Genomic DNA, 23,127 nt, shown 5'->3' on the forward strand with positions numbered 1-23,127 from the left:
GCGTGCTGTGTGGCATGTGGCACCGTCTTGTTGAAACCACACATCATACAAGTCAAGCTCTTGCATTTTGGGCAAAAAAAAAAAAAATACGGTAGCGTTCACCACAGTTACGTTTCGATTCGCATTATCTTTGAAGAAGTACGGTGCAATGATGCCACCAGCCCATTAGCCGCACCAAACTGTGACTTTTCTCGATGCATTGGTAGCTCTTACAATGCTTCTGGCTGATCTTCCCTCCAAAATTGGCAATTTTGGTTATATACGTACCCATAGAGCCAGAAATGGAAGAAACTCGCGATGAACTTTCTTAACATAGCACACATTTTGATATTAAATTCTATAATTTGCAAGCGCTGTTCATTTGTAAGACGATTCATGGTTAAATTAAAGACCAAACTGAAGATTGTTGTTGCCAAAGAGATTCCCAGTAATCTCTTTGGCAACACTTGTTTCATGGTTAACAATTTTTGATTAGAGGCATTTGGCGCTAAAAATTGTTTCTACAAAAATTTCGTTTTGTAAATGTGTTTTTTGAGTTGGTTATGTAGACTTTTCTTTGCCCCTGTAAATTGAGCTGTATCAAGTTATGGACCAATAAGGAATATATTTGTCATGACTGCTAGAAGTCCTGAAAAAATTCCACGTTCCCATTTCAGACAAATGAAATAAAAATGCGACCTCTAGAGACTCAAGAAGTTCAATCGGAAGATCGGTTTACATTGCAGCCTTAAAACCTTTGAAACCAAACCAAAACACCACTGGGAAACTGCCTAGTCCAATCCGGGGATCGATTTACATATCATCCACATATATCAGAACACTATCCGATTTGGTCCATTTAAAAAAATATGTTTGCGTATTATTGCTGTTGACCATTCTTCGCGCTGAATTGGGGTTGTTTAAACAATAATTTTGCTATTTTGACAAACAAATTTCTATTAGAAAACGAAAACGACGAGCTTGATGATTGATGTGTTAGTTTATCTTTCGAGATTAGCTTAATGACCGAAAATTGTATACAATGGAAAAATGAAAGCCACAGGAGATACAACACACCGGCCATGATTTGACGCGTTTCGACCCCTTGGTAAGGGGTGAAAATCTTTAGGTGCGAGGGCTTCAAAGGTCGTACATTGGTAGGTTGTATTTATGTCGAAGAAATTGCGAAGCATAATGGACCAAATTGTTTAGTTGATTTAAAACAACAAAAATCGTACTTTCCGTAAGAGGAGATTGCTGCTGTTCGTTCTCATTGCGCTGCGGAGTGCCACAATTTTAGCACACCATTAGATCAATTCTATTTCAGCACTCATATTAAACTGAAAGCAATGTATGTAAACAAATTGCAAATACGATCGATACCTTGGATTTGTTTGTTTTGAATTTCACTGAAAGCGTGGGCAGTTCGCTGTTGTTGCCGCATCGTAAATTATTAAAACTTATTTGTTTATAATTGAGGCTTTGGTGAATCTTTGAATCATTTGAATCACGTTGGGCCTGTACAATTTCATTAACACATCATTGTATACAAAATTAATGGATAGCACACCAAAGCTCTTTCTATTTGCGAAGTACACATCTTTATATCCGATCAAACTAATGGATTTCTTGCGTATATTTTCTTTACAGCCAAAGATATTAATTCGACACCAGCAGCATCCGATGCTACGAACGTAAACTTTCTGAGGCGCAAAAAGCTCATAATCGCTGGTTCTTGTGCGGTGATAGCACTTGTGGTGGTGGCCATCATTGCTGGGATCGAGGCGTCAACCGACAACAAAAGTAAGATTGCATCCGGAAATAGCGAAGAATCGAGAAAGAATATTCCAATCAATTCAACCATAGGTATTCCTTAACTCTCCTAAAACCATACTCACAATTAAAACTGCAGATGATATGATATTGCCAAAAAGTTCCTACTAACCTTCCTCATTTTCTGGTTTCTAAATGATTACTACATGGAATTTTCCATTTACCCTTCTAATATAGAACAAAAAAGTCGTTGAAATAATTGAGAACTATGTATAACAAATTTCGATCAAACTTTTTTAAGTTAAGACCAGCGATGGGCAAACACACACACACACACTTACATTGTTGCGCAATATTGTGTACATGCATAGAAAAAATCTCACGAAAATATTCAATCAATTAAAAATGTTATTTAAATTAAAAATATTTTTAATTAAAACAATAATTGAATCAATCATTTTTAAACCCACCACCTTAGGATAGGGGGTATATGCATTTAGTCATTCCGTTTGCAACACATCGAAATATCAATTTCCGACCCTACAAAGTATATATATTTCGGATCGTCGTAAAATTCTAAGACAATTTAAGGATGTACGTGTGTCTATCCCTCCGTCCGTCTGTTGTAATCACTCTACAGCCTTCAAAAATTGAGATATTGATCTGAAACTTGGCACAGACACGTCTTTTTAATGCACGCTGGTTAAGTTCTTGAGCGGGCCAAATCGGACCATATTTAGATGTAGCTGCTACATAGACCGATTCTCCGTTAAAGGGTCTAATGCCCATTAATGCTTTATTTTTTATGTGATTTGGCTGAAATTTGGTTTGTCTTTTTACTTGTTCTTATTGAATCCAGTTTTATTTCAAATTGCGATAGTGATTGATGTTCAGGCAATTTTCAATAAAAAATTAATTCGTTCAATCATATTTTTTAATTGAATAGGAATTTTTTATACCCACCCCCATCCTATGGTGGTGGGTATAAAATCTAGTCATTCCGTTTGTAACACCTCGAAATATTCGTCTAAGACCCCATAAAGTATATATATAAATAGCCATGTCCGTCCTTCCGTCTGTCGAAATCACAATAGCGATCGAACGCGCAAAGCCAGCCGCTTGAAATTTTGGGGATTGCAAGTGAGTCATATCGGTTCAGATTTAGATATAGCTCCTACATAAATCGATGTCCCGATTAGACTTCTTGAGCCATTATAATCCGCACATTTTGTCCGATTTGGCTGCAATTTTGCATGTAGTGTTCCGTTATGACTCACAACAACTGTACCATGCGCGGTCCGAATCGGTCTATAACCTGATATAGCTCCCATGCAAACCGGTCTCTCGACCATTCTTGTTCGGTTCGTAAAAGCTTTAATTTTTGCTGGTTTGACAGAAGTTTGGTATATAGAATAAAATTATGCCCCCTACAACTAAATTTATTTTGTATACATTTTTAGCAGAATCCATGGTGGAAGGTTTCCAAGATTCGGCCCGGCCGAACTTAGCACGCTTTTACCTGTTTTCAATTACAATCGTGATTACAATTTGTGCCGTTTTCAATTAGGGGTAAATGTATTTTGTCATTCCGTTTGCAAATACTTTTTGTGTCCTTAAACAGGTTAAGTTCGAAGATATAGCCCCCATATAGACCGATCTCTCAATCAAAGGTATTGGGTCCATAAAAAGCGCATGTATTGGTTCGATTTCGCTGAAATTTGGGACAGTAGATTATGTGATGTTCCTCCATATTCTTGTTTGATTTGACCCAAATCGGTCCAGATATATATATATATATATATATATATATATATATATATATATATATATATATATATATATATATATATCGTTCTTCCTACTTTACGATCATAAAAGGTGAGATTATTAAACGATTTTGATGACATTTCGATACAATTGCCATATAGACAAAGAGGTGTCGCACTGCGGCACGCCGTTCGGACTCGGCTAGAAATAGAGGGCCCCTTATCATTGAGCTTAAAACTTAAATCGGACTGCACTCGTTGATATGTTCCTTAGTGGAATGTTCATGGGCAAAATTTCCAATAATACAGCTTAAACCACGTGAAATAAGCACTGCCGACATATTCAATTGAAAAAACGATTATAAATTTTGGAAATTTTTTATTAATTTTTTTAATTCAACCCATTAAAACACTGATTGAAATTTTTGGAAATTTGTAATTATTGGACCAATTGAGAATTTAATTAAAAACGTTGAAAAAGCGCGCGGTATGAGGCACACCCTTAATTTCAATGCAACTTGGTACTCATATGTTTAGGTTCTGGAACACTCATTTGTTAAACTCCTGGAACAAAACACACCCCTGCGGGTTTTTCCAAAATTTTGCGGATGTCAAGGATGTGTTAATATAGATTTGCCGAAATGTTAGACTTATGGATCTTTACCCCTTTCGACCCCAATTTTTGAATGCAAATTGTTTCCGTCTGTTTATCCTTTTATGTTTATTTAAAACATGCCTTGAAAAAAATCAAGTTGCCACGTCCATTGAAGCTATATGCAGTTCTACAGCGATATGGCCCAAACTTGGTACGGATTTGGACATCACAACACAAGCCCTCGAGCAAAATCTCAGCCAAATCGCACAAATACATTTTATTGGAAATACATTTTATTACAAACACATTTTATTGGATCCAAGACCACTTTTAAAATATATCCAAATCTGGACTGATATGGGCTGTATGGAAGAGGAATGTCGAGGACCCTAACACAACTCATTGTGCTAAATATAAGCAAAATCGGCTAATAAATTCACTTTTTATGGGTTTAAAACCTTATATCAGTAGATCGGTATATATGGCAGCTACATTCAAATCTGTACCGATCTGGGTTGTATTGAATAAAGATATCGAGTCCTAACAAAACTCACTGTCCCCAATTTCAGCGAAATCGGAAAATAAATGTGGTTTTAATCGGCCTAAGACTTTCAATCGGGAGATCGGTTTAAATGGGGGTTATATAAAAATATAGTCCGATAGAGACTTTCTTCTAACTTAACCTGCCTATAGACAAACAAAGTTTCAGCTCAATATCTCTATTTTTAAAAACTGTAGCGTGATTTCGACAAACAGATGGACGGACATGGCTAGGTCGTCTTAGATTTGTGCGACGTTCAAAAAAATATGTACTTTATAGGGTCACAAATGAATATTTCGATGTGTTGTAAACGGAATGACGGTGGTGGGTATAAAACAATTCCTCATCTAGTTTTCGAGATATTACACTTGAAATCAACGCCCTGCTGCATTTGACGCCATCGGACGGATAATCCTCTCCTCAATCAACATCCATCTCTCAGTTGATAGCTAGTCTTCGGGATTGCTGCGATCAAGGATAGCCACTTTTAGTTCTGACGCCGATTATCCGCCTGCATCTCTCCCGAATGCTGCCTCTTATCACCACTATTGGGGAGCACATTTTTCTGACTACCCTTGGTGGCTTTTGCAGCAGCATCTATCAACCTCACGGTTGTGCGCCTTTTTGGGCCTATTGCTGGGCACGAAAACCTTGCATTCGCAGTCTCGCTTCCGTGTATCAGTTTCAGTAGTAACGTTTACTTTTGTATTTTACGTTAACGTCTCCATTTTCTTCAGATATCGTATCGAGTGTTTATAGCCCTCCTCCCGTTTCAAAGCTGAAACTTTGCACAGATTCTTTATTTCTCCATAATCAGGAAAAGTTCAAAGATGTGCTATATCGGACCATATCTTGATATAGCCCCCATATAGACCGATCCCCTGATTAAAGGTCTTAGGCCCTTAAAGCCAAATTTATCCGATCCGATTTTGCTGAAATTTGGGACAGTGAGTTGTGTTAGGCCCTTCAACATCCCTCTCCAGATCGGATTGCCCGTTTTGGCTCCATTGGCATTTTTTAAATAAGTCGATGCCACAAAAAGTACCTATTCCTTGTATTACGCTGTTTGTATCGCATGCATGCCAATTTTTACCCATCCATTGAGCACATATTTCAAATAAAGATTATTAAAGCTTAAGTTAGTGATTTGAGATTAAATGTAGTTCTATTTTCTTAATCTTTGTTAGTATATATGTAAATCCATGTTAGACAATACATTTTAGCACGCTGCACTATAAAATACTATTCACTTTAATTGATGTTTTTTCGAAACTTTTTTTTAAGGTCTTTAAAGTAGGCCATGTCAGCTTCGATTTATGTAAAATCAATGGAGCAATCAAATCTACATACTGATGACATCAATAAAATGATTGTCATACAGCGCTACGTTCTATGTACGGTCATAGAGTCGTTGTTTTCGCCGTAGCTTGATATTTATATATTAGCACTAGTTGAACCCGGCCCGTTCTGCTGCGGCCGATCATGCTATGTTGGAGAAGAATTCTCTAAATTTGGAAATTTCTGCGTAATTGTAGTTGAAAATGTATTCCAATTTTCCTGAGGATTTTTCCCTCCTAGGCACCCCACCCCAGAATTTGATACCAAATTTTTTGTTTTTATGTCGCTGTAAGTGTGTAAACAACCTCCAACCAAACAAAATTCAATTGAAGACTGCCAGATGGAGTCACCACATGATGATCCACTCTACTCGTTTAAAATGGATCATCATGTGGTGGTTGTCTATGAATAAACTTTCATGGACAACCACCATACCATATGACTACCCATAAAAAACCCACAATTAAGCCTTTTTTCAAATCAAATTGCCAAATTAAACGATTTTCTGTGGTAAAGAACTAATTTACCAGTCTATATATTTGGTGCGGTGGCGAAAGTTCTTACTATTGAACCATGTACAACTGCCCTTGCGATATCAAAAACTAATATAGCCTATTGCTGCTCCAGGACCACTACCCACAATCTGTGAAGATTTCAAAGAAATCGGTTTAGCATGTTTTTGAGTCTATACGGAACAAACAAATTTACAAACCCACAAACAAACAAACACAAATTCATATTTATATATATAAACTAGCTAAGCCCGGCCCGCTCTGCTGCGCCCGATTATGCTATGTTGGAGAGAAGTACTCTAAATTTGAAAATATCTGCGTAATTGTAGTTGAAAATGTATTCCAATTTTTCTATGGATTTTTCTACACTCAGTAAAAGTCCTTCTTGGGATGTGGTGGACCCCCAGACACTTGGTCCCAAAAGTGAAACTCAATTTCGTGCTCTTTTCCCAAAGATTTTTCATTTATGATCCATATTGCCATGATCGGTAAATATATCCGATTTGAGAGGTTTTATAGTGGTGGGGTGACCCACGAAACACTTAGTTCCGCAATTGGATATCAGATTCGTTTTCTACTCTCAAATAACTTTAATTTTAGTCCCATATTGTAGTGGTTGGTCGATAAATCCGTTAGCCGGGTTTTGGGAGTGGGCGGCTCTCCTAGGCATCCAACCCTAGAATTTGATACCATTTTTTTTTTTTGCTTTTAGATCCTTCCTATATTCCTATATTTTATTTTTCTTTATTCAAAGGCCGATAGGTTGTCATAACAAAGATACATGCTGACGATTAATTTTTACCACTCTGCCCTCTCTCTGTTCATGTTGGCATGTTTTTAATTGGATCAAATAAATCCAATTGGATCAAACAATTTCAGTTGAAGACTGCCAAATGTTAGTGCTACTCGCTTTGATTGGATCATATGGTACTCATTCATAGACAACCACCGTACCATATGACTACCTATTAAATAGTAATCATTTAGTCTTTTTTTATATCCACCACCGAAGGATGGGGGTATATTCATTTTGTCATTCCGTTTGCAACACATCGAAATATCCATTTCCTACCCTATAAAGTATATATATTCTTGATCAGCGTAAAAATCCAAGACGATCTAGCCATATCTGTCCGCCTGTTTGTTGAAATCACGCTACAGTCTTTAAAAATAGAGATATTGAGCTGAAATTTTGCACAGATTCTTTTTTTGTCCATAAGCTGGTTAGGTTTGAAAATGGGCTATATCGGACTATATCTTGATATAGCCCCCTTATGGACAGATCGGTCGATTTAGGTTCTTAGGCCCATAAAAGCCACGTTTATTTTAGGCCCTTCAAAATCCTTCGACAATTTAGCTCAGATCGGTCCAGATTTGGATATAGCTGCAATATAGACCGGTCCTCCGATTAGGGGTCTTAGGCCCATAAAAGCCACATTTATTATCCGATTTAGCTGAAATTTGGGACAGTGAGTTGTGTTAGGCGCTTCGACTTCCTTAGTTAATTTGGCCTAGATCGGTTCAGATTTGGTTATAGCTGGCATATAGTCCGATCCTCCGATTTTGGGTCTTAGGCCCATAAAAGCCACATTTATTATCCGATTTTGATGAAATTTGGGACAGTGAGTTGTCTTAGGCCCTTCGACATCTTTCTTCAATTTGGCCATGATCGGATCAGATTTGGATATAGCTGCCATATAGACCAATTTCTCGATTTAAGGTTCTGCTCTCAAATGCCTATCATTTGAGTTTCATCAAGCAATGATTGAGTAGTATTCCCATTTGGGGAGGTTATCGGGGATAGGGCGACTATCAATTACTTCGACCTCGTTTTTTATGTCATATTCGTAGTCCACTCACGACATTTCTGCAATTTCGTCTAGATCATTCAAGATTTGCATATTGCTGCCATATAGACCGATATCTCGATTTAAACTCTTGGCCCCAAAAAAGGCGCATTTATAATCCGATCTAACTGAAATTTGACACATTAACTTATATTAGGCTTTTCGACATCCATGCTGTATATGGTTCAGATCGGTTTATTTTTAGATATAGGTACTAAAAAGACGAATATTTTGTTATACACAATTGAACAGTAACTTGTACTTATTAGTATTTGGTCCAAATCGGATCATATTTCGATATAACTGCTGTGGGACATACGGTATGCAATTTTCATCGGATTTTGACGAAAGGTGGTTTACATATATACCCGAGGTGGTGGGCATCCAAAATTCGGCCCGGCCGAACTTAACGCTTTTTTACTTGTTTTTAAACACCCTATACATTTTCTAAAACGCCTTGGCAACGTTTTTATTGAATTTTTGCCTGATGGGTTGTTAAATATTGACGTTGGATCACTTTGAAAGTATATCCCAAAAACTTTATGTATCGGAACTAAAGGGTGAATTTTATCTCTTTGGCAACACTGGTTTAAACAACTCGCGCACGTTTCGTGTTTTGTTTCACTGTCAAACATCTTCAGTTGATCTATAATTTATCCATGAATCGTTTTACAAACGAAAAACGCTTACAAATTATAAAATTTTATTATCAAAAAGCGTGCTCTGTTAAGAAAGCGGTTCTTCCATTGAGCGACGAAGCTCATTTTTTGTTTAATGGGTAGATAAATTGTCGATTTTGGAGGGAGGATCAGCCAGAAGCATTCCATGAGCTATCAATGCATCCAGAAAAAGTTACAGTTTGGTGCGGTTTATGGGCTGGTGGTATCATTGGACCGTACTTCTTCAAAGATAATGCGAATCGAAATGTAACTGTGAATGGTGAACGCTACCGTTTTTTTTTTTGCCCAAAATGCAAGAGCTTGACATTCATGATATGTGGTTTCAACAAGACGGTGCCACATGCCACACAGCACGCGTAACAATGGACTTTTTGAGAGGCGAGTTTGGTGAAAATTTCATTTCACGTTCGGGGCCGGTCAATTGACCGCCTAGATCGTGCAAATTAACGCCTGTAGACTATTTTTTGTGGAACTATGATAAAGCTCTGGTATATACAGACAAGCCCGCATCAATTGACACATTGAAAGAAAACTTTGAAGCATTTATTAGTGAGATACCGGCAGAAACGTTGAAAAGAGTATGCCAAAATTGGACTAAGATGGACAATTTGAGGCGCAGTCACGGTCAACATTTGCATTAAATAATCCTCAATTATATGGACCGTACTATCGATTCAAATAAAGATTTAAAGAATAGCTCTTGAAATATCAACTTTATACATAAATCTGAACCGATATTCTTGAAATTCACTGTATATCTTATCTTAGGTATCGTCACAGACATCATCAGAGACAAATTTTGTTCCAATCGGTTGCTGCTTGCAGGTGTAATAGATTTTTAATTTAAATTGAATAGGCAAAAATATGTGTTAAATACCCATCACATGGCTAATTTAACCATCCTCTTTTATAACGACTCCACAATCACATCCATAGTAATATGCAAAAGGGGGTGGTTTGGATCATATTTGATTCAGGTCCTAATAACTCTTATACAAGTCACAGTTTCAGCGAAATCGCGCAACACATCGGCTTTGTATACGATTAAGACCCTAAATTGGAAGATCGGTGTATATGACAGCTATATCCAAATAGAGTCTGATCTAAACCATATGCTGATGGGATGACGGGAGGCTTAATGCAAGTTACTGTGTCAAGTTCCAGCGAAATCGGGCAATAAATGCAGGTTTTATGGGCTTAAGACCCTTAATCGGCAGATCGGCAGGCAGATATATCGCAGGTATATCTGAATAAAGTCCGATCTGAACCACATTTGAGTCCGATATTGGGAGGCTTTAATCAACTATTTTTTTATGGAAACCGCATAATAATTGCGGCTTTTAACACCCTCAATCGGCAGATGGGTTTAAATCACAGAAATATTTAAATATTGTCCGATCCGGGGATGTGATGACTGACGGCTTAAAACAACTCACAGTTTAAGGGAAATCTGGTAATAAATGCAGCTTTTAAGGTCTCAAGACCCTTAATCGGCAGATCGCTCTATATGGCAGGTATATCCAAATTTAGTCCGATTTGGCCCATTCAAGAACTTACCTTAATTTCAACTCAATACCTATATTTTTAAAGACTATAGCGTGATAACAACTGGCGGACAGACACACGGACATCGTTAAATCGCCTTGGAATTTCTAGCCGATCGGAAATATTTTTATATACTTTGTTGGGTCGGAAATGGATATTTCGATGTGTTGCAAACGGATTGACTAAATGAATACACCGCCTATTCTATGGTGGTGGGTATAAAAATGTAAATCCAAAAGCTAAAGTTAACTGTAAACAGTGTAAAAAAAATAAATAAAAAAAAATGCACCCGTAACACATTAAACTGTTAAATTGTTTTACAATTTCCATGGATTGCATCTTCAACGGGGTTTTTATTTTCAATGGTAAATTATTCAAGTAGCTTAGGTTAGGTTAGGTTTAAGTGGCAGTCTGCCATCAGACTCACTTATACGTTTTCGTCCATTGTGATACCACAGGAACAAAAGAAGGAAGATGCTTCCAGTTCCTACCGCTGAACCATTTAAAAAGCCCAATAACATGCGAATCTTCACATCCGCTAAATCAGACAGGTTCTCAAAGAAATGAGAACCTAAAGTGGAACTCCTTCTAACTGCTTGTGCGGGACACACACACAGAAGTATAGTCTCTTCTTCTTCGATGTCCTCACAGCTTCTGCAAAAGTCGTTGCTGACAGCCTGTCGTGATGGACACAATCACTCAGACGTCTGTTCTAGACAATGACAGCAAAGCAGTCGACCTCTTCAAGTGTAGATTAGGCCACATAGTTTTGGAATGCTCACATTCCGCTTTGTGACCATCTATCATTCGTTGTCCTTCGTGTCTGGTCCTGAAAACTTAGCTTACATGCCGCTAGAGGCATACCGATTGATACCAGTATCCCCGGAATGTGTAGGGTAGTTCATAGTCTTGCAAGCTCGTCCGCTTCACAATTCCCTGGGATAGTTCTGTGGCCCGGCACCCAGAGCAGGTGAATTTCGAACTATTCAGCCATCTCGTTGAGAGATATGCGACAGTCGAGGGCGGTTTTTGTGTTCAAAAAAACGTCCTCCAGGGATTTAATGGCTGACATTATATCTTAGCCATTCCACCACTTTCTTAATGACAAGGATCTCCTCTTGATACACACTGCAGTGGCTGGGTAATCTTTTCGATATAACCAGTTCTAGATCTTTAGAGTACACCCAAAGCCCACCTGGTCCTCAAGTTTGGAACCATCCGTACCAGTCTATGTAACTTCTGTTACCAGGGATATCGTAGTTCCAATCGGTTCTTTTAGGAATAGTGGTACAATAATTTTTATCAAAAAGCAGATCAGGTTGGGAGTAATCCACACTGCCTGGAACATCAGACCAATGTGAAAGCCCCTTAACCTCACGGCATTGGTCGACATAGTTTGGGTAGCCATAATGTCCAGAGGCTTAAGATTTAGCATTAAGCATCAGATGGTGTCGTCCTCAGTGCGGCTGTGATGCACAAACAAGCCGTCCTTTAGATCCGGTTAACTATTGAGCACCGCGCCGTCCACCAGAACATAACATATATATAGCATTACAGGTCTGACATCTGCAGTATATACCAAATGCATGACACGCGGTCTAAACCCCCAACTTTTGACAATGGCTGTCTTGCAGGCGTATAGGGCAAGAGTGGCCTTGCTTGCCCTTTCCAAAATGTTGGATTTGAAGTTCAATTTCCTGTCCAGCAAAACACTCTGATATTTTGCACTTTCTGTAAATGGGACATTCTCTCCACCCAAGGAGACAGGTTTCACTGTAGGCAACTTGTATCTCCTGCTGAAAAGAACTACTTCTGTCTTGCACGGATTTATACCTAGACCACTTTCGGTAGCCCACTTTGCTACTGCACGTAGAGTCTCCTGAAGTATATCTTTTAGAGAATAAATTAAATAAGGGCAGGTTAATGTCGGGCGATGCTGACCTTTTAATACTCTACACCACATTGGATATGCAAGTTAAGTCGTCGAATCTAAAATTTGCTTAAATTTGATATGTAGAATTTCGATCAAAATCCGTACATATTGTAGGAGCCATTGAGTAAATCGTTTTGCAAATTTTCAGAATATCGATTGCTAAATGGGTTAGCAAAGGTCTTAAAATAGAAAATGGGGAGGTGCATATATATGGGAGATATGTCTTAATCTGAACGGATTTATATTAAATCAATAGCAATATCGGGAGTCATAAGGGAATACTTTGTGCCGATTTTCGTGTGTATGAATCGGTTATCAAATTCAAAAGACTAAATTATTGCGTTTCTAGTCCAAATCGGACGAACATATATATGTTAGCTATATCTAAATCTTGGCCGGTTTCTATGAAATTCACCAGTAATGCCGAGATTTAGAAGATAACCCCTCGTGCAAAATTTCGTAAGAATCGGTTAACAAATGACGATATAATTGCAATTTTAGTCCAAATCGGACGAACATATATATGGGAAAGCTACATCCAAATATGAACCGATTTGCTTGTGCCAAACTCAAAGACGATCGGATGAAAATTACCTGTAGTTTGCACACAAATAAACATGGACAGACGGACGGAGATAGATCGGTATACTTATCAGTGAGTCTACCTCTTTTGTAGTGTATAATTACAACACAAACACACTTACTCTATGGTAGTTTGACTACTGTTGTCAAAAGTCTTTGTTGCACTCTTGATTTTTGCACTTTTGACGATGGTAGTCTAACTACCATAGAGTAAGTGTGTTTATGTTGTAATTTTATTTAGCATTAAAAAAAAAACCCGCCGTCAAAGTTGCAATTCATGAAAATTGCGAAATGTTGGGAGAATAAATAAAACTTGAACATCCACAACTAAACCTCGAACTTGATTATCAATTTTACAGAAAATTTCAAAAAACAAAAACACAAAGTTGATATATATTTAAATCTGAACCGATTTCCTTCAAATTTAGAAATTTTCTCTTTCTGCACCCAAAAGACATATATGCCGAATTTCACGAAGATCGGTCTCGCAGTTGATTTAAACTACATTTTGAGGTCAAATTCCCCACTGTGCGCCGTTCGGACTCAGCTATTAAAAGCTATTGGATGTTAAACTTGAATAGGGCAGCACTCGTTGATATGTGAGAAGTTTGCATGGGCAAATTTGCACTTGCAATTATGAAAAAGGTATCTGAGTTCCGCAGGAAGAGGAACTGTAGAATATCTAATGGAATAATAAAGCTTTTTTAAGCGATTTGGCTTGTACGACGATAGTACCTAGAAGGCACCTTCATTCTCTTGTTTCTGTGATATGACAACAAGTTAAATGTATAAGGAAGACTGATTGAAGACTCCCACTATAACATTACGGAGCCTACGTGGAAAGATATGCATATCTTTGGCACCGCACAATTCTTAATCCCCTGATTCCCATGATTTATAAAACTTCAACTTGCCTACGTCCTTTTGACACTTGTATATTACTTCTTCGCTGACATCGCGAGCTTAAATTAATTTTAAAAATTTGATAAGGTGAAACGATGATGTTAAAAACTTCGTCCCAAAGAGTTGTTGCACTGTTTCACGATGTTCGGACCCGGCTATAAAAAGGGGGTCCCTTATCAATGAACTTAAACTTGTATCGGACAGCACTGATTGATAAGTGAAATGTTCAGGGGCAAATTTGCATTTTGAAACGATGATTCTCGAAATATTGGCGAAAATAAAAATTAACTAATTGTTTTTTTCCTCTAAATGACCTCAGGCCTAACTAACTCAAACATTTGGAAACAACAGATCTACAATTATTTTCAAATTGTTAATACGCATTTCTGAAGTCGACGAGTAAAGACTAGAACCGGTGTTGATCAATTCTAATAAAAGAGAGTGTCAAATTATATTTCTCTCATTGTTCATACGAGTATGACCAATGTTTTTTTTGTTCGTTTTGTGATAAAAACAAAAAAAAAAAAAAATTAAAAAAAAATAAAAAAGGTTTTTTATTGAGGAGAGCAAATTTTAGAACTCCAGTGAATTAAGAGTAGCTGTTATTTTTGATAATGCAAACTTGACGACTATACGGTTTTGGGAGAATGGTTAAACATGATGGCAACCTACTCAACATCAGTGTAAAATCAAAAGATAAGTTGAATTGAATTTTATAATAATCATCCTCATGAAATCGTGAGTGTTGTGCGTCGGTAGAACTAAACAACTGCAAGTTACAGGGATCTTCAGTGAACGATTTAGTCAAAGCTGAACCATATAAAAAATATTGCCGGAGTTTGTTTATTTGCCTATTTGTTTAAGGCAAGTTATAAATTCAGATATTTGGTATTTCAATGCTAGAAACCACTCATTTATAGTTTTGAGATAAAAACTTGGAAGTTCTCATTAGAATCTGATGTTCGTGTCCTGTTGCTAAAGTGTCGACATGAAACTAAGTTATTCTACACGACACATCATTCTTCTGCGCCTTTCCTTCGGTTTGGGTCATTCCTCTCTTTGTAACACACTTCCAGATTCCATTTAATACGCTTAACAATGACGTATCTGTAACAACATTAACAATATTTCCCCGCATGCGGATTGGTCCATAAGAATAAATTCTTGTTCTTCGAGACTTGTTTAGAATAGTTTGAGTTTATGTAGACAACCGCAATCATAGAGAAGTTTGGAATGTTGCAAATTGCTGTCGTCATAAGATTTCCATCGATGGCTGGAAGTTATATTTGAGTTCTGATATAAATGGACCCATCAAACTGTTTGCTTTTTCTTCAGAATGCCTTTAGAAAGTCGTTGGCATGGAACAACACAACTTTTGACCAATGCAAAGCTATGTCAACAGTTTAGGGCTCATTTCTTCAAATGGTTCTGGGAATTCTACTTACGCACAACACTCATTTCATTCAGCTTAAGGAGCTAAGTGGTTCACAATACATCCATTAAATATGTATTAATTCTGTTACCTTGTAGATATTCCGTGCAGCGAGGGTCATTTATGTCTAATAAGCCGCGAGACCTGGGGACACCGTGAACAAAAAAAGAAATTGGATCCGCAAAACTTGCCATTACATCGCGTGGTAATCGCTCACACAGCCTCTACGCCTTGTGATTCCCTAGTAAGTAGAATGGGGTGGCCAGTATTGGATTTGCATAGTATTTGTAACTTTTTTTGTCTTACATCGCAGGAGACTTGCAGCGATCGAGTTCGCGAAATTCAAAACTTCCACATGGACTCCTTCAAATGGGATGACATTGGCTATAACTTTCTCATAGGCAGTGATGGGCGTGTCTATATGGGACGGGGTTGGGACGATGTGGGTGCCGTTGTAAAGGGCTACAACTACGATAGTGTTGGTATTGCATTTATCGGAACATTTGTAAAAGATAAGCCCACAGAAGCGCAACTTAATGCTTGCCGGCTGCTCTTAGACGAAGGCGTTCGTCTCAAGAAATTGGTGCCTGATTACATCCTCAATGGAGCCCGCCAACTAAGTGCCACTGAAAGTCCTGGAGATGCTTTGTATTATATAATTCGAAAGTGGCCCAACTGGTCGGCAAACATACAAATCAAAATCTCGTAGTTTCCTTTGTATTATATTTCCTTGTATTAGTGTTCAAACTAGGGTGATCAAGAAACTGTATTTTTCTTACAACTGGATTTCAAAGTATTCAGAAAATGAGCTTTTTTAGAAACCCAGTGCAAGATTTCGTCGTTTAAAGACCCGGTATAAATTCAATTAAATAAAGCCTTTAGATAAAGGCATATTCCTAATTAATAATTAACTATCCATAAGATACATTTTAATAAAATATTCTCAAAATGAAACAATATTGATTACATTTGTTTTTAATACAAAATGTTGATGCAATTTTCACTCAAGAAAAATTTGGATGAAATTTTTTCCAAAGAACAAGTTGTAATTTAAATGCAAACTCAGTTGAATTCTCTTTAAAAGCAAATTGTAATAAAATTTGCTTAAAATTTGATTAGTTTAGAGAATAAAATTTTAGCGAAATTTTTTCTAAAGTTAAAGATAAAATTTTAATAATTAATTCAACTTGAAATGGTCTTTATTGCAAAATTTTCCTAAAAAAAACTCTATTTGATGACTTTGGAGTTGCTATTAAGATATTGTCTTTAGAGATATTTGTTAGGCGTAAAAAGTGATAGTTATTTCAACCATCAGAATTGGTTGGTACACACAAGAAGTCGGTATTCTCGGCAAGAAACCGATTTTTTAAGAAGAAGAAGAACATTCAGATTTGGTCGGCCTAGTTCAAACACACTTGAAGAAAACTGTTAAACTGTTGAACAAATTGCAATGAATTGGGGGCAAATAAAGTAGCCCTGTTTTATTTTAGTACTGAATGGCATATTATAGTAAATGGAATTATTTATGAAGTTATGTGCAAGATCTTAATAAATTTTTTATTGTAAATGTTACAACTATCTTCAATTCTTATCGCGTTTTGCTAGGAATGGTTGGCCACCAGAGATGGTCTGTATGTCGGTTTTTTTATGGTCCTCTACTAGTTTAGTTTCGACATCATATCATTGTTTTAGATTTTTTTTATCGCCTATATGATTATTTCAAAATTTTAAATATGATAGAAATATTTTTATTTTAAATCTATTTATAATCAGCGCTCTGCCTGTTGGAGAAGCTTGACCACGTTAAGATATTCAGACATTCACAATTCCGCCAGTATGTACTGGTGGTAGAGAAACACATTTTAAAAATGTGTTTGATGTTCTCGTCAGGAGTGAAACTCGTACGTTTTCCGTTTTAGGAGCACGTTCTAACCTATGCACCAGTGTTGCCACATTCATAAATTCACAAAAGCTAAAATATAATTGTACGATTTCGTAATTATTATACCCACCACCGAAGGATGGGGGTATATTCATTTTGTCATTCCGTTTGCAACACATCGAAATATCCATTTCCGACCCTATAAAGTATATATATTCTTGATCAGCGTAAAAATCTAAGACGATCTAGACATGTCCGTCCGTCTGTCTGTTGAAATCACGCTACAGTCTTCAAAAATAGAGATATTGAGCTGAAACTTTGCACAGATTCTTTTTTTGTCCATAAGCAGGTTAAGTTCGAAGATGGGCTATATCGGACTATATCTTGATATAGCCTCCATATAGACCGATCCTCCGATTTAGGGTCTTAGGACAATAAAAGCCACATTTATTATCCGATTTTGCTGAAAATTGGGACAGTGAGTTATGTTAGGCCCTTCGACATCCATGTTGTATATGGTTCATATTGGTTTATTTTTAGATATAACTAATAAAAAGACCAATATTTTTGTTATACACAATTGAACAATGACTTGTTTTTTCAATTCTGTTGAAAACTAGCTTCCTGACTAAGTTTATGACGTCTGTATTATACGAGGGTTGCCTGTTTTATTTCGGGATTGGATACCCCTTGTGTTGCAATCTGTCAACTGACAGCTCTATCGTATAGCTTGACATTTCCGAGGATATACGTACTCAGAACGTTTTGACATAGGAGCGCTGTTTGTGTTGTTTAAAGTAACTTACGAGATTCATATCGCCCACAAAATTGGAATGAAATCGTGAAAATTTTCGTGCGATTATTTTTTATAGGTTAGGTTAGGTTGAAAAGAGGATGCAGATATTAATCCGCCCCATGCCACTATGGACATACACCTAAGACAGTAATGGGAAGTAAGGAATTCGTGCTACTTACAAAATCCTTAATTGTTTTCAATACCAATCCCCTAAGTTGGTCTTCACCTAAGTATCGGTATCTGTTGGACACCAAAGCCGGGCAGTGACAAAGGAAATACTCCAACGTCTCATCTTATTTTTATACCCTCCACCATAGGATGGGGGTATACTAATTTCGTCATTCTCGAAATATTCGTCTAAGACCCCATAAAGTATATATAATCTTGATCGTCATGATATTTTAAGTCTATATAGCCATGTCCATCCGTTTGTCTGTCGAAAGCACGCTAACTTTCGAAGGAGTAAAGCTATCCACTTGAAATTTTGCACAAATACTTCTTATTAGTGTAGGTCAGTTGGGATTGTAAATGGGCCATATCGGTCCATGTTTTGATATAGCTGCCATATAAACCGATCTGGGATCTTGACTTCTTGAGCCACAAGAGGACGCAATTCTTATCCGATTTGGCTAAAGTTTAGCATGAGATGTTTTGTTGTAGTTTCCAACCACTGTGTCAATTATGGTTCAAATCGGTTCATAACCTGACATTGCTGTCATATAAACTGATCTGGGGTCTTGACTTCTTGAGCCTCTAGAGGGCGCAATTCCTATCCGATTTGGCTGAAATTTTGCTTCGTTATGACGTCCAGCAACTGTGCCAAGTACGGTGTAAATCGGTCCATAACCTGATATAGCTGCCATATAAACCGATCTGGGATCTTGACTTCTTGAGCCTCAAGAGGGCGTAATAATTATCCGATTTTACTGAAATTATGTACAACGGCTTCTGCCATGACCTTCAATATACGTGTCAAATATGGTCTGAAGCGGTTTTCAGCCTGAAACAGATCCCCTATAAACCGATCTCCATATTTTACTTTTTGAGCCCCTAAAAGTCCCAATTCTTATTCGATTTCGCTGAAATTTTACACATAGACTTCTATTGTGGTCTCCAACACTCAATTCAATTAGCATAGCAATTGTTTTCTTTTAACCTTTGTTTATCTAGAAAGAGATACCGGGAAAGAACTCGACAAATGCGATCAATGGTGGAGGGCTTTTGCTTGTTTTCATACCTTTCGACGTAGATTAACTCAACAACAGTACATCAATGAACTTAAATAAATTTTTGGCGATGAAGCTCCATCAAGGGCCCTTGTTTATCGATGGTATGGTGAATTCAACCGAGGTCCATAGTTCACTCCAAGACGATTTTCGTGAAGGTCGTCCAAAATCAAGAGTCGTTGATGCTGTGCGCCAACTCATATCGCAAGATCGTTATTTCGTGAGATTTAGACAACCTTAGGCTTTAGTGGGACCAGCATACGAGTTCATTCAATATTGAATGAACATATAACCGTCAACAAAATTTGTACGCGTTGGATCCCACACAATTTGTCAATCTTTTAAAAAAAGGCTCGTGTCGATTGGTCGAAAGAAATGCTCCAAAAATACGTAACAACTGCATTTTTTAGCACTCAAAACATCGATTTGATGAGTTATCCGCCGCCAGGGCTAACTTGGCACCGAATGACTTCTATTTATTCCCGTACGCATAACCCTGAAGAAGATACCTCAATCAGAGTGACAAAAGTACTTCGACAATTGGATAAAACGCATGCAAAAGTGTGTAGATCTTAATGGAGAATATTTTGAAAAACAACATAAAATGCATGAAATCTTTATTTCAATTGATAACACTGTCCATATAATACAATGTTTGAAGATTATTTCATGCAAATGTTGACCGTGACGGCGCCTCATATGGTCCATCCGCTTAGCCCAATTTTGGCATTCTCTTCCCAATATTTCGGCCGGTATCTCACGAATATATGCTTCAATGTTGTCTTTCAATGCGTCAATTGAAGCGTCAAGACAAAAAAATAGTATAAAGGCGTTAAATCGCACAATCTTGGCGGTCAATTGACCGGTCCCGAACGTAAAATAAAATATTCACCGAACTCGTATTCATTATAACGCGTGCTGCTTGGTATGTGGCATCGTCAGTTACGTTACGATTCGCATCATCATTGAAGAAGTACGGTCCAATGATGCCACCAGCCCATAAAACGGACCAAACTGTGACTTTTTCTGGATGCATTGATAACTCTTGCAATGCTTCTGGCTGATCTTCACTCCATTTGATAATGAAATTCAATAATTTACAAACGATCAAGTAAGACGATTCATAATTAAGTTATAGACCAAGCTGAAGATGTTTGACAGTGAAACAAAACACGAAACGTGCGTAAGCTGTTTAAACCAGTATTGCCAAAAATATAATAGCTAAAAAAATCACCCTTTGATACCCTCAATCACCGAGTCTATGTACTACTTTTAATCTATGGAACTTATCTGCAAATCTAGTCAGACTTTAATTTTGCATACGTATTGCGATCCTTGTAAGACTTTCTTACGATGTGCTATGGGCTTCAAAATTCAAATAATTATAAAGGGTGATTTTTTTGAGGTTAGGATTTTCATGCATTAATATTTGACAGATCACGTGGGATTTCAGACATGGTGTCAAAGAGAAAGATGCTCAGTATGCTTTGACATTTCATCATGAATAGACTTACTAACGAGCAACGCTTGCAAATCATTGAATTTTATTACCAAAATCAGTGTTCGGTTCGAAATGTGTTCAAATTTTGACAAATTTTATTCAGCGATGAGGCTCATTTCTGGTTGAATGGCTACGTAAATAAGCAAAATTGCCGCATTTGGAGTGAAGAGCAACCAGAAGCCGTTCAAGAACTGCCCATGCATCCCGAAAAATGCACTGTTTGGTGTGGTTTGTACGCTGGTGGAATCATTGGACCGTATTTTTTCAAAGATGCTGTTGGACGCAACGTTACGGCGAATGAACACATTTCGAACCGAACACTGATTTTGGTAATAAAATTCAATGATTTGCAAGCGTTGCTCGTTAGTAAGTCTATTCATGATGAAATGTCAAAGCATACTGAGCATCTTTCTCTTTGCCACCATGTCTGAAATCCCACGTGATCTGTCAAATACTAATGCATGAAAATCCTAACCTCAAAAAAATCACCCTTTATGTTCAAAGTGTAAAACGAAAATATGACCAAGGCAAAGCACACTTGTTTAAGAAAGAGTTTTAAACTATAATGAAGTATATAAATTTGAAATAGTTTGAATAAGATTTATTCTCCAACATCCTTCCTCAATCGAATTCAACTCCAACGGATGATCTAAAGTTTCCCAGAACTTGAGCCGGTAATGGTTTCGTCATTATGTCTGCTAACATTTTTTTAATGGGACAATAATTGCAGGTGACGAAATTCCTTTTTGGGTCTATGTGCTTTGTTCGATTGCTTAACTTTTCTTCCTTTATGATAAGTAGACAGCATTGATTGTCTTCGACTATAACAGTTGGCGCAATTTGTTTAACATGCACATTTTCCAATAATTTTCGTATCCAAATGGTTTCTTTAAAAGCTTCTGACGGGGCGATAAAATCCGCTTCCGCAGATAATAAAGCAACACTAGTCTGCTTTTTATACCCACCACCGATTGATTGTGGTATACTCATTTTGTCATTTCCCTTATGACACACCGAAATATTCATTTCCGACCCTATAAAGTAAATATATATTTTTTTCTTTTTTTGTCCACAGGCAGTTAAGTTCGAAGATGGGCGATATTGGATTATATCTTGATATAGCCCCCATATAGACCGATCCCCCGATTAAAGGTCTTAGGCCCATAAAGCCTAATTTATTATCCGATTTTGCTGAAATTTGGGACAGTGAGTTGTGTTAGGCCTTTCGACATTTCTCTTCAATTTGGTCCAGATCGGTTCAGATTTGGAGCCATAGCAGCCATAAAGACTGATCTCTAGATTTAAGGTTTTGGGCCCATACATAAATGGCGCATTTATTGTCCGTTTTCGGCGTAATTTGTCTTAATGTGAGGTACATACGTACGCTGACGAAGTACGGATATACATCGGCAGTCCGAGGGATGAGATTGCTAAAAACATACGTCTGCTTAATCATGATCTGTCAAGAGTCAGCACGTGGGCGAAGGCCATTGGCCTGTGTCTCAACCCTGTAATGTCCAAGTGTGTTGTTATCAGAAACAGGCTGTCTCGTTTTTCATGGGATGTCGGTATATTCATTAACGACGCTAGATTGGAAATCGTTCCTGGCGCAAAGAACCTGGGCGTGGTTATTAACCGCACTCTGACTTGAAGTAATCATATCGACTCTGTCGTTGTTCAGGGATATTCAAAATTGCGTGCTCTCTGGGCCACTCAGTCGGTTACTCCGCTGCGGGTTAGGTCTCTCTTGGCAAAGACTTATTGTTTGCTAATTGCGACTCGGTGAGTAGACGTAAGCTAAACAGCTTTTTTAATAGCGTTACTCGTTATGTGTTTGGCTTGAGACGGCGCGACTCCATATCTGAATACTCTTTATCCCTGTATGGGGTCTACTTACAGCACTTGTTGTACCTGAGGTCGCTTACTTTCCTGCATAAAGTGATCTACACGCAGGAACCACAATATCTGTATGGATTTATTGATTTCGCCAGATCTATTAGAGGTAAAAAATCATTCCCAACACTTATTGGAGGCTTCTTTCTGAATGGCATATGTTCATATTCGCTGTACGTCTCTGGAACTCACTTCCTAACGATCTGCAATTACTCAGTAACTCGGCAACATTTAAAACCAGACTTTGGAAACATTTGACTGCATTAAGTTGATGAATGTTAGGACTCATTTATTTATTTTTATTCTTATATACTTACCTTAATTTCTTTTTTTTCGGATCAACTAAGTCTATTAATTCCTCTTTAATTGATAAATTCATTTATGTTTTTTCTTTTAAATTCCA

At 37.4% G+C, this 23,127-nt stretch overlaps 1 protein-coding gene across 6 annotated transcripts in view; it reads left to right on the forward strand.

The window, feature by feature from the left end:
* Positions 1–23,127, forward strand: part of LOC106088838 (peptidoglycan-recognition protein LC) — a 116,711-nt gene that overhangs the window by 43,391 nt on the left and 50,193 nt on the right. For 2 of the 6 annotated variants that reach the window (XM_013254530.2, XM_013254532.2), the window contains exon 3: positions 1,630–1,845. In XM_013254530.2, the coding sequence (XP_013109984.2) occupies positions 1,630–1,845 (216 nt within the window). Of the gene's footprint in view, positions 1–1,629; positions 1,846–15,524; positions 15,671–15,739; positions 17,012–23,127 lie in introns of those variants that run through there. The other 4 variants (XM_013254533.2, XM_013254535.2, XM_013254531.2 and 1 more) reach the window with 3 other exon arrangements.

Source organism: Stomoxys calcitrans, chromosome 1 (assembly GCF_963082655.1).
Source record: "Stomoxys calcitrans chromosome 1, idStoCalc2.1, whole genome shotgun sequence".
NCBI lineage: Eukaryota > Metazoa > Arthropoda > Insecta > Diptera > Muscidae > Stomoxys > Stomoxys calcitrans.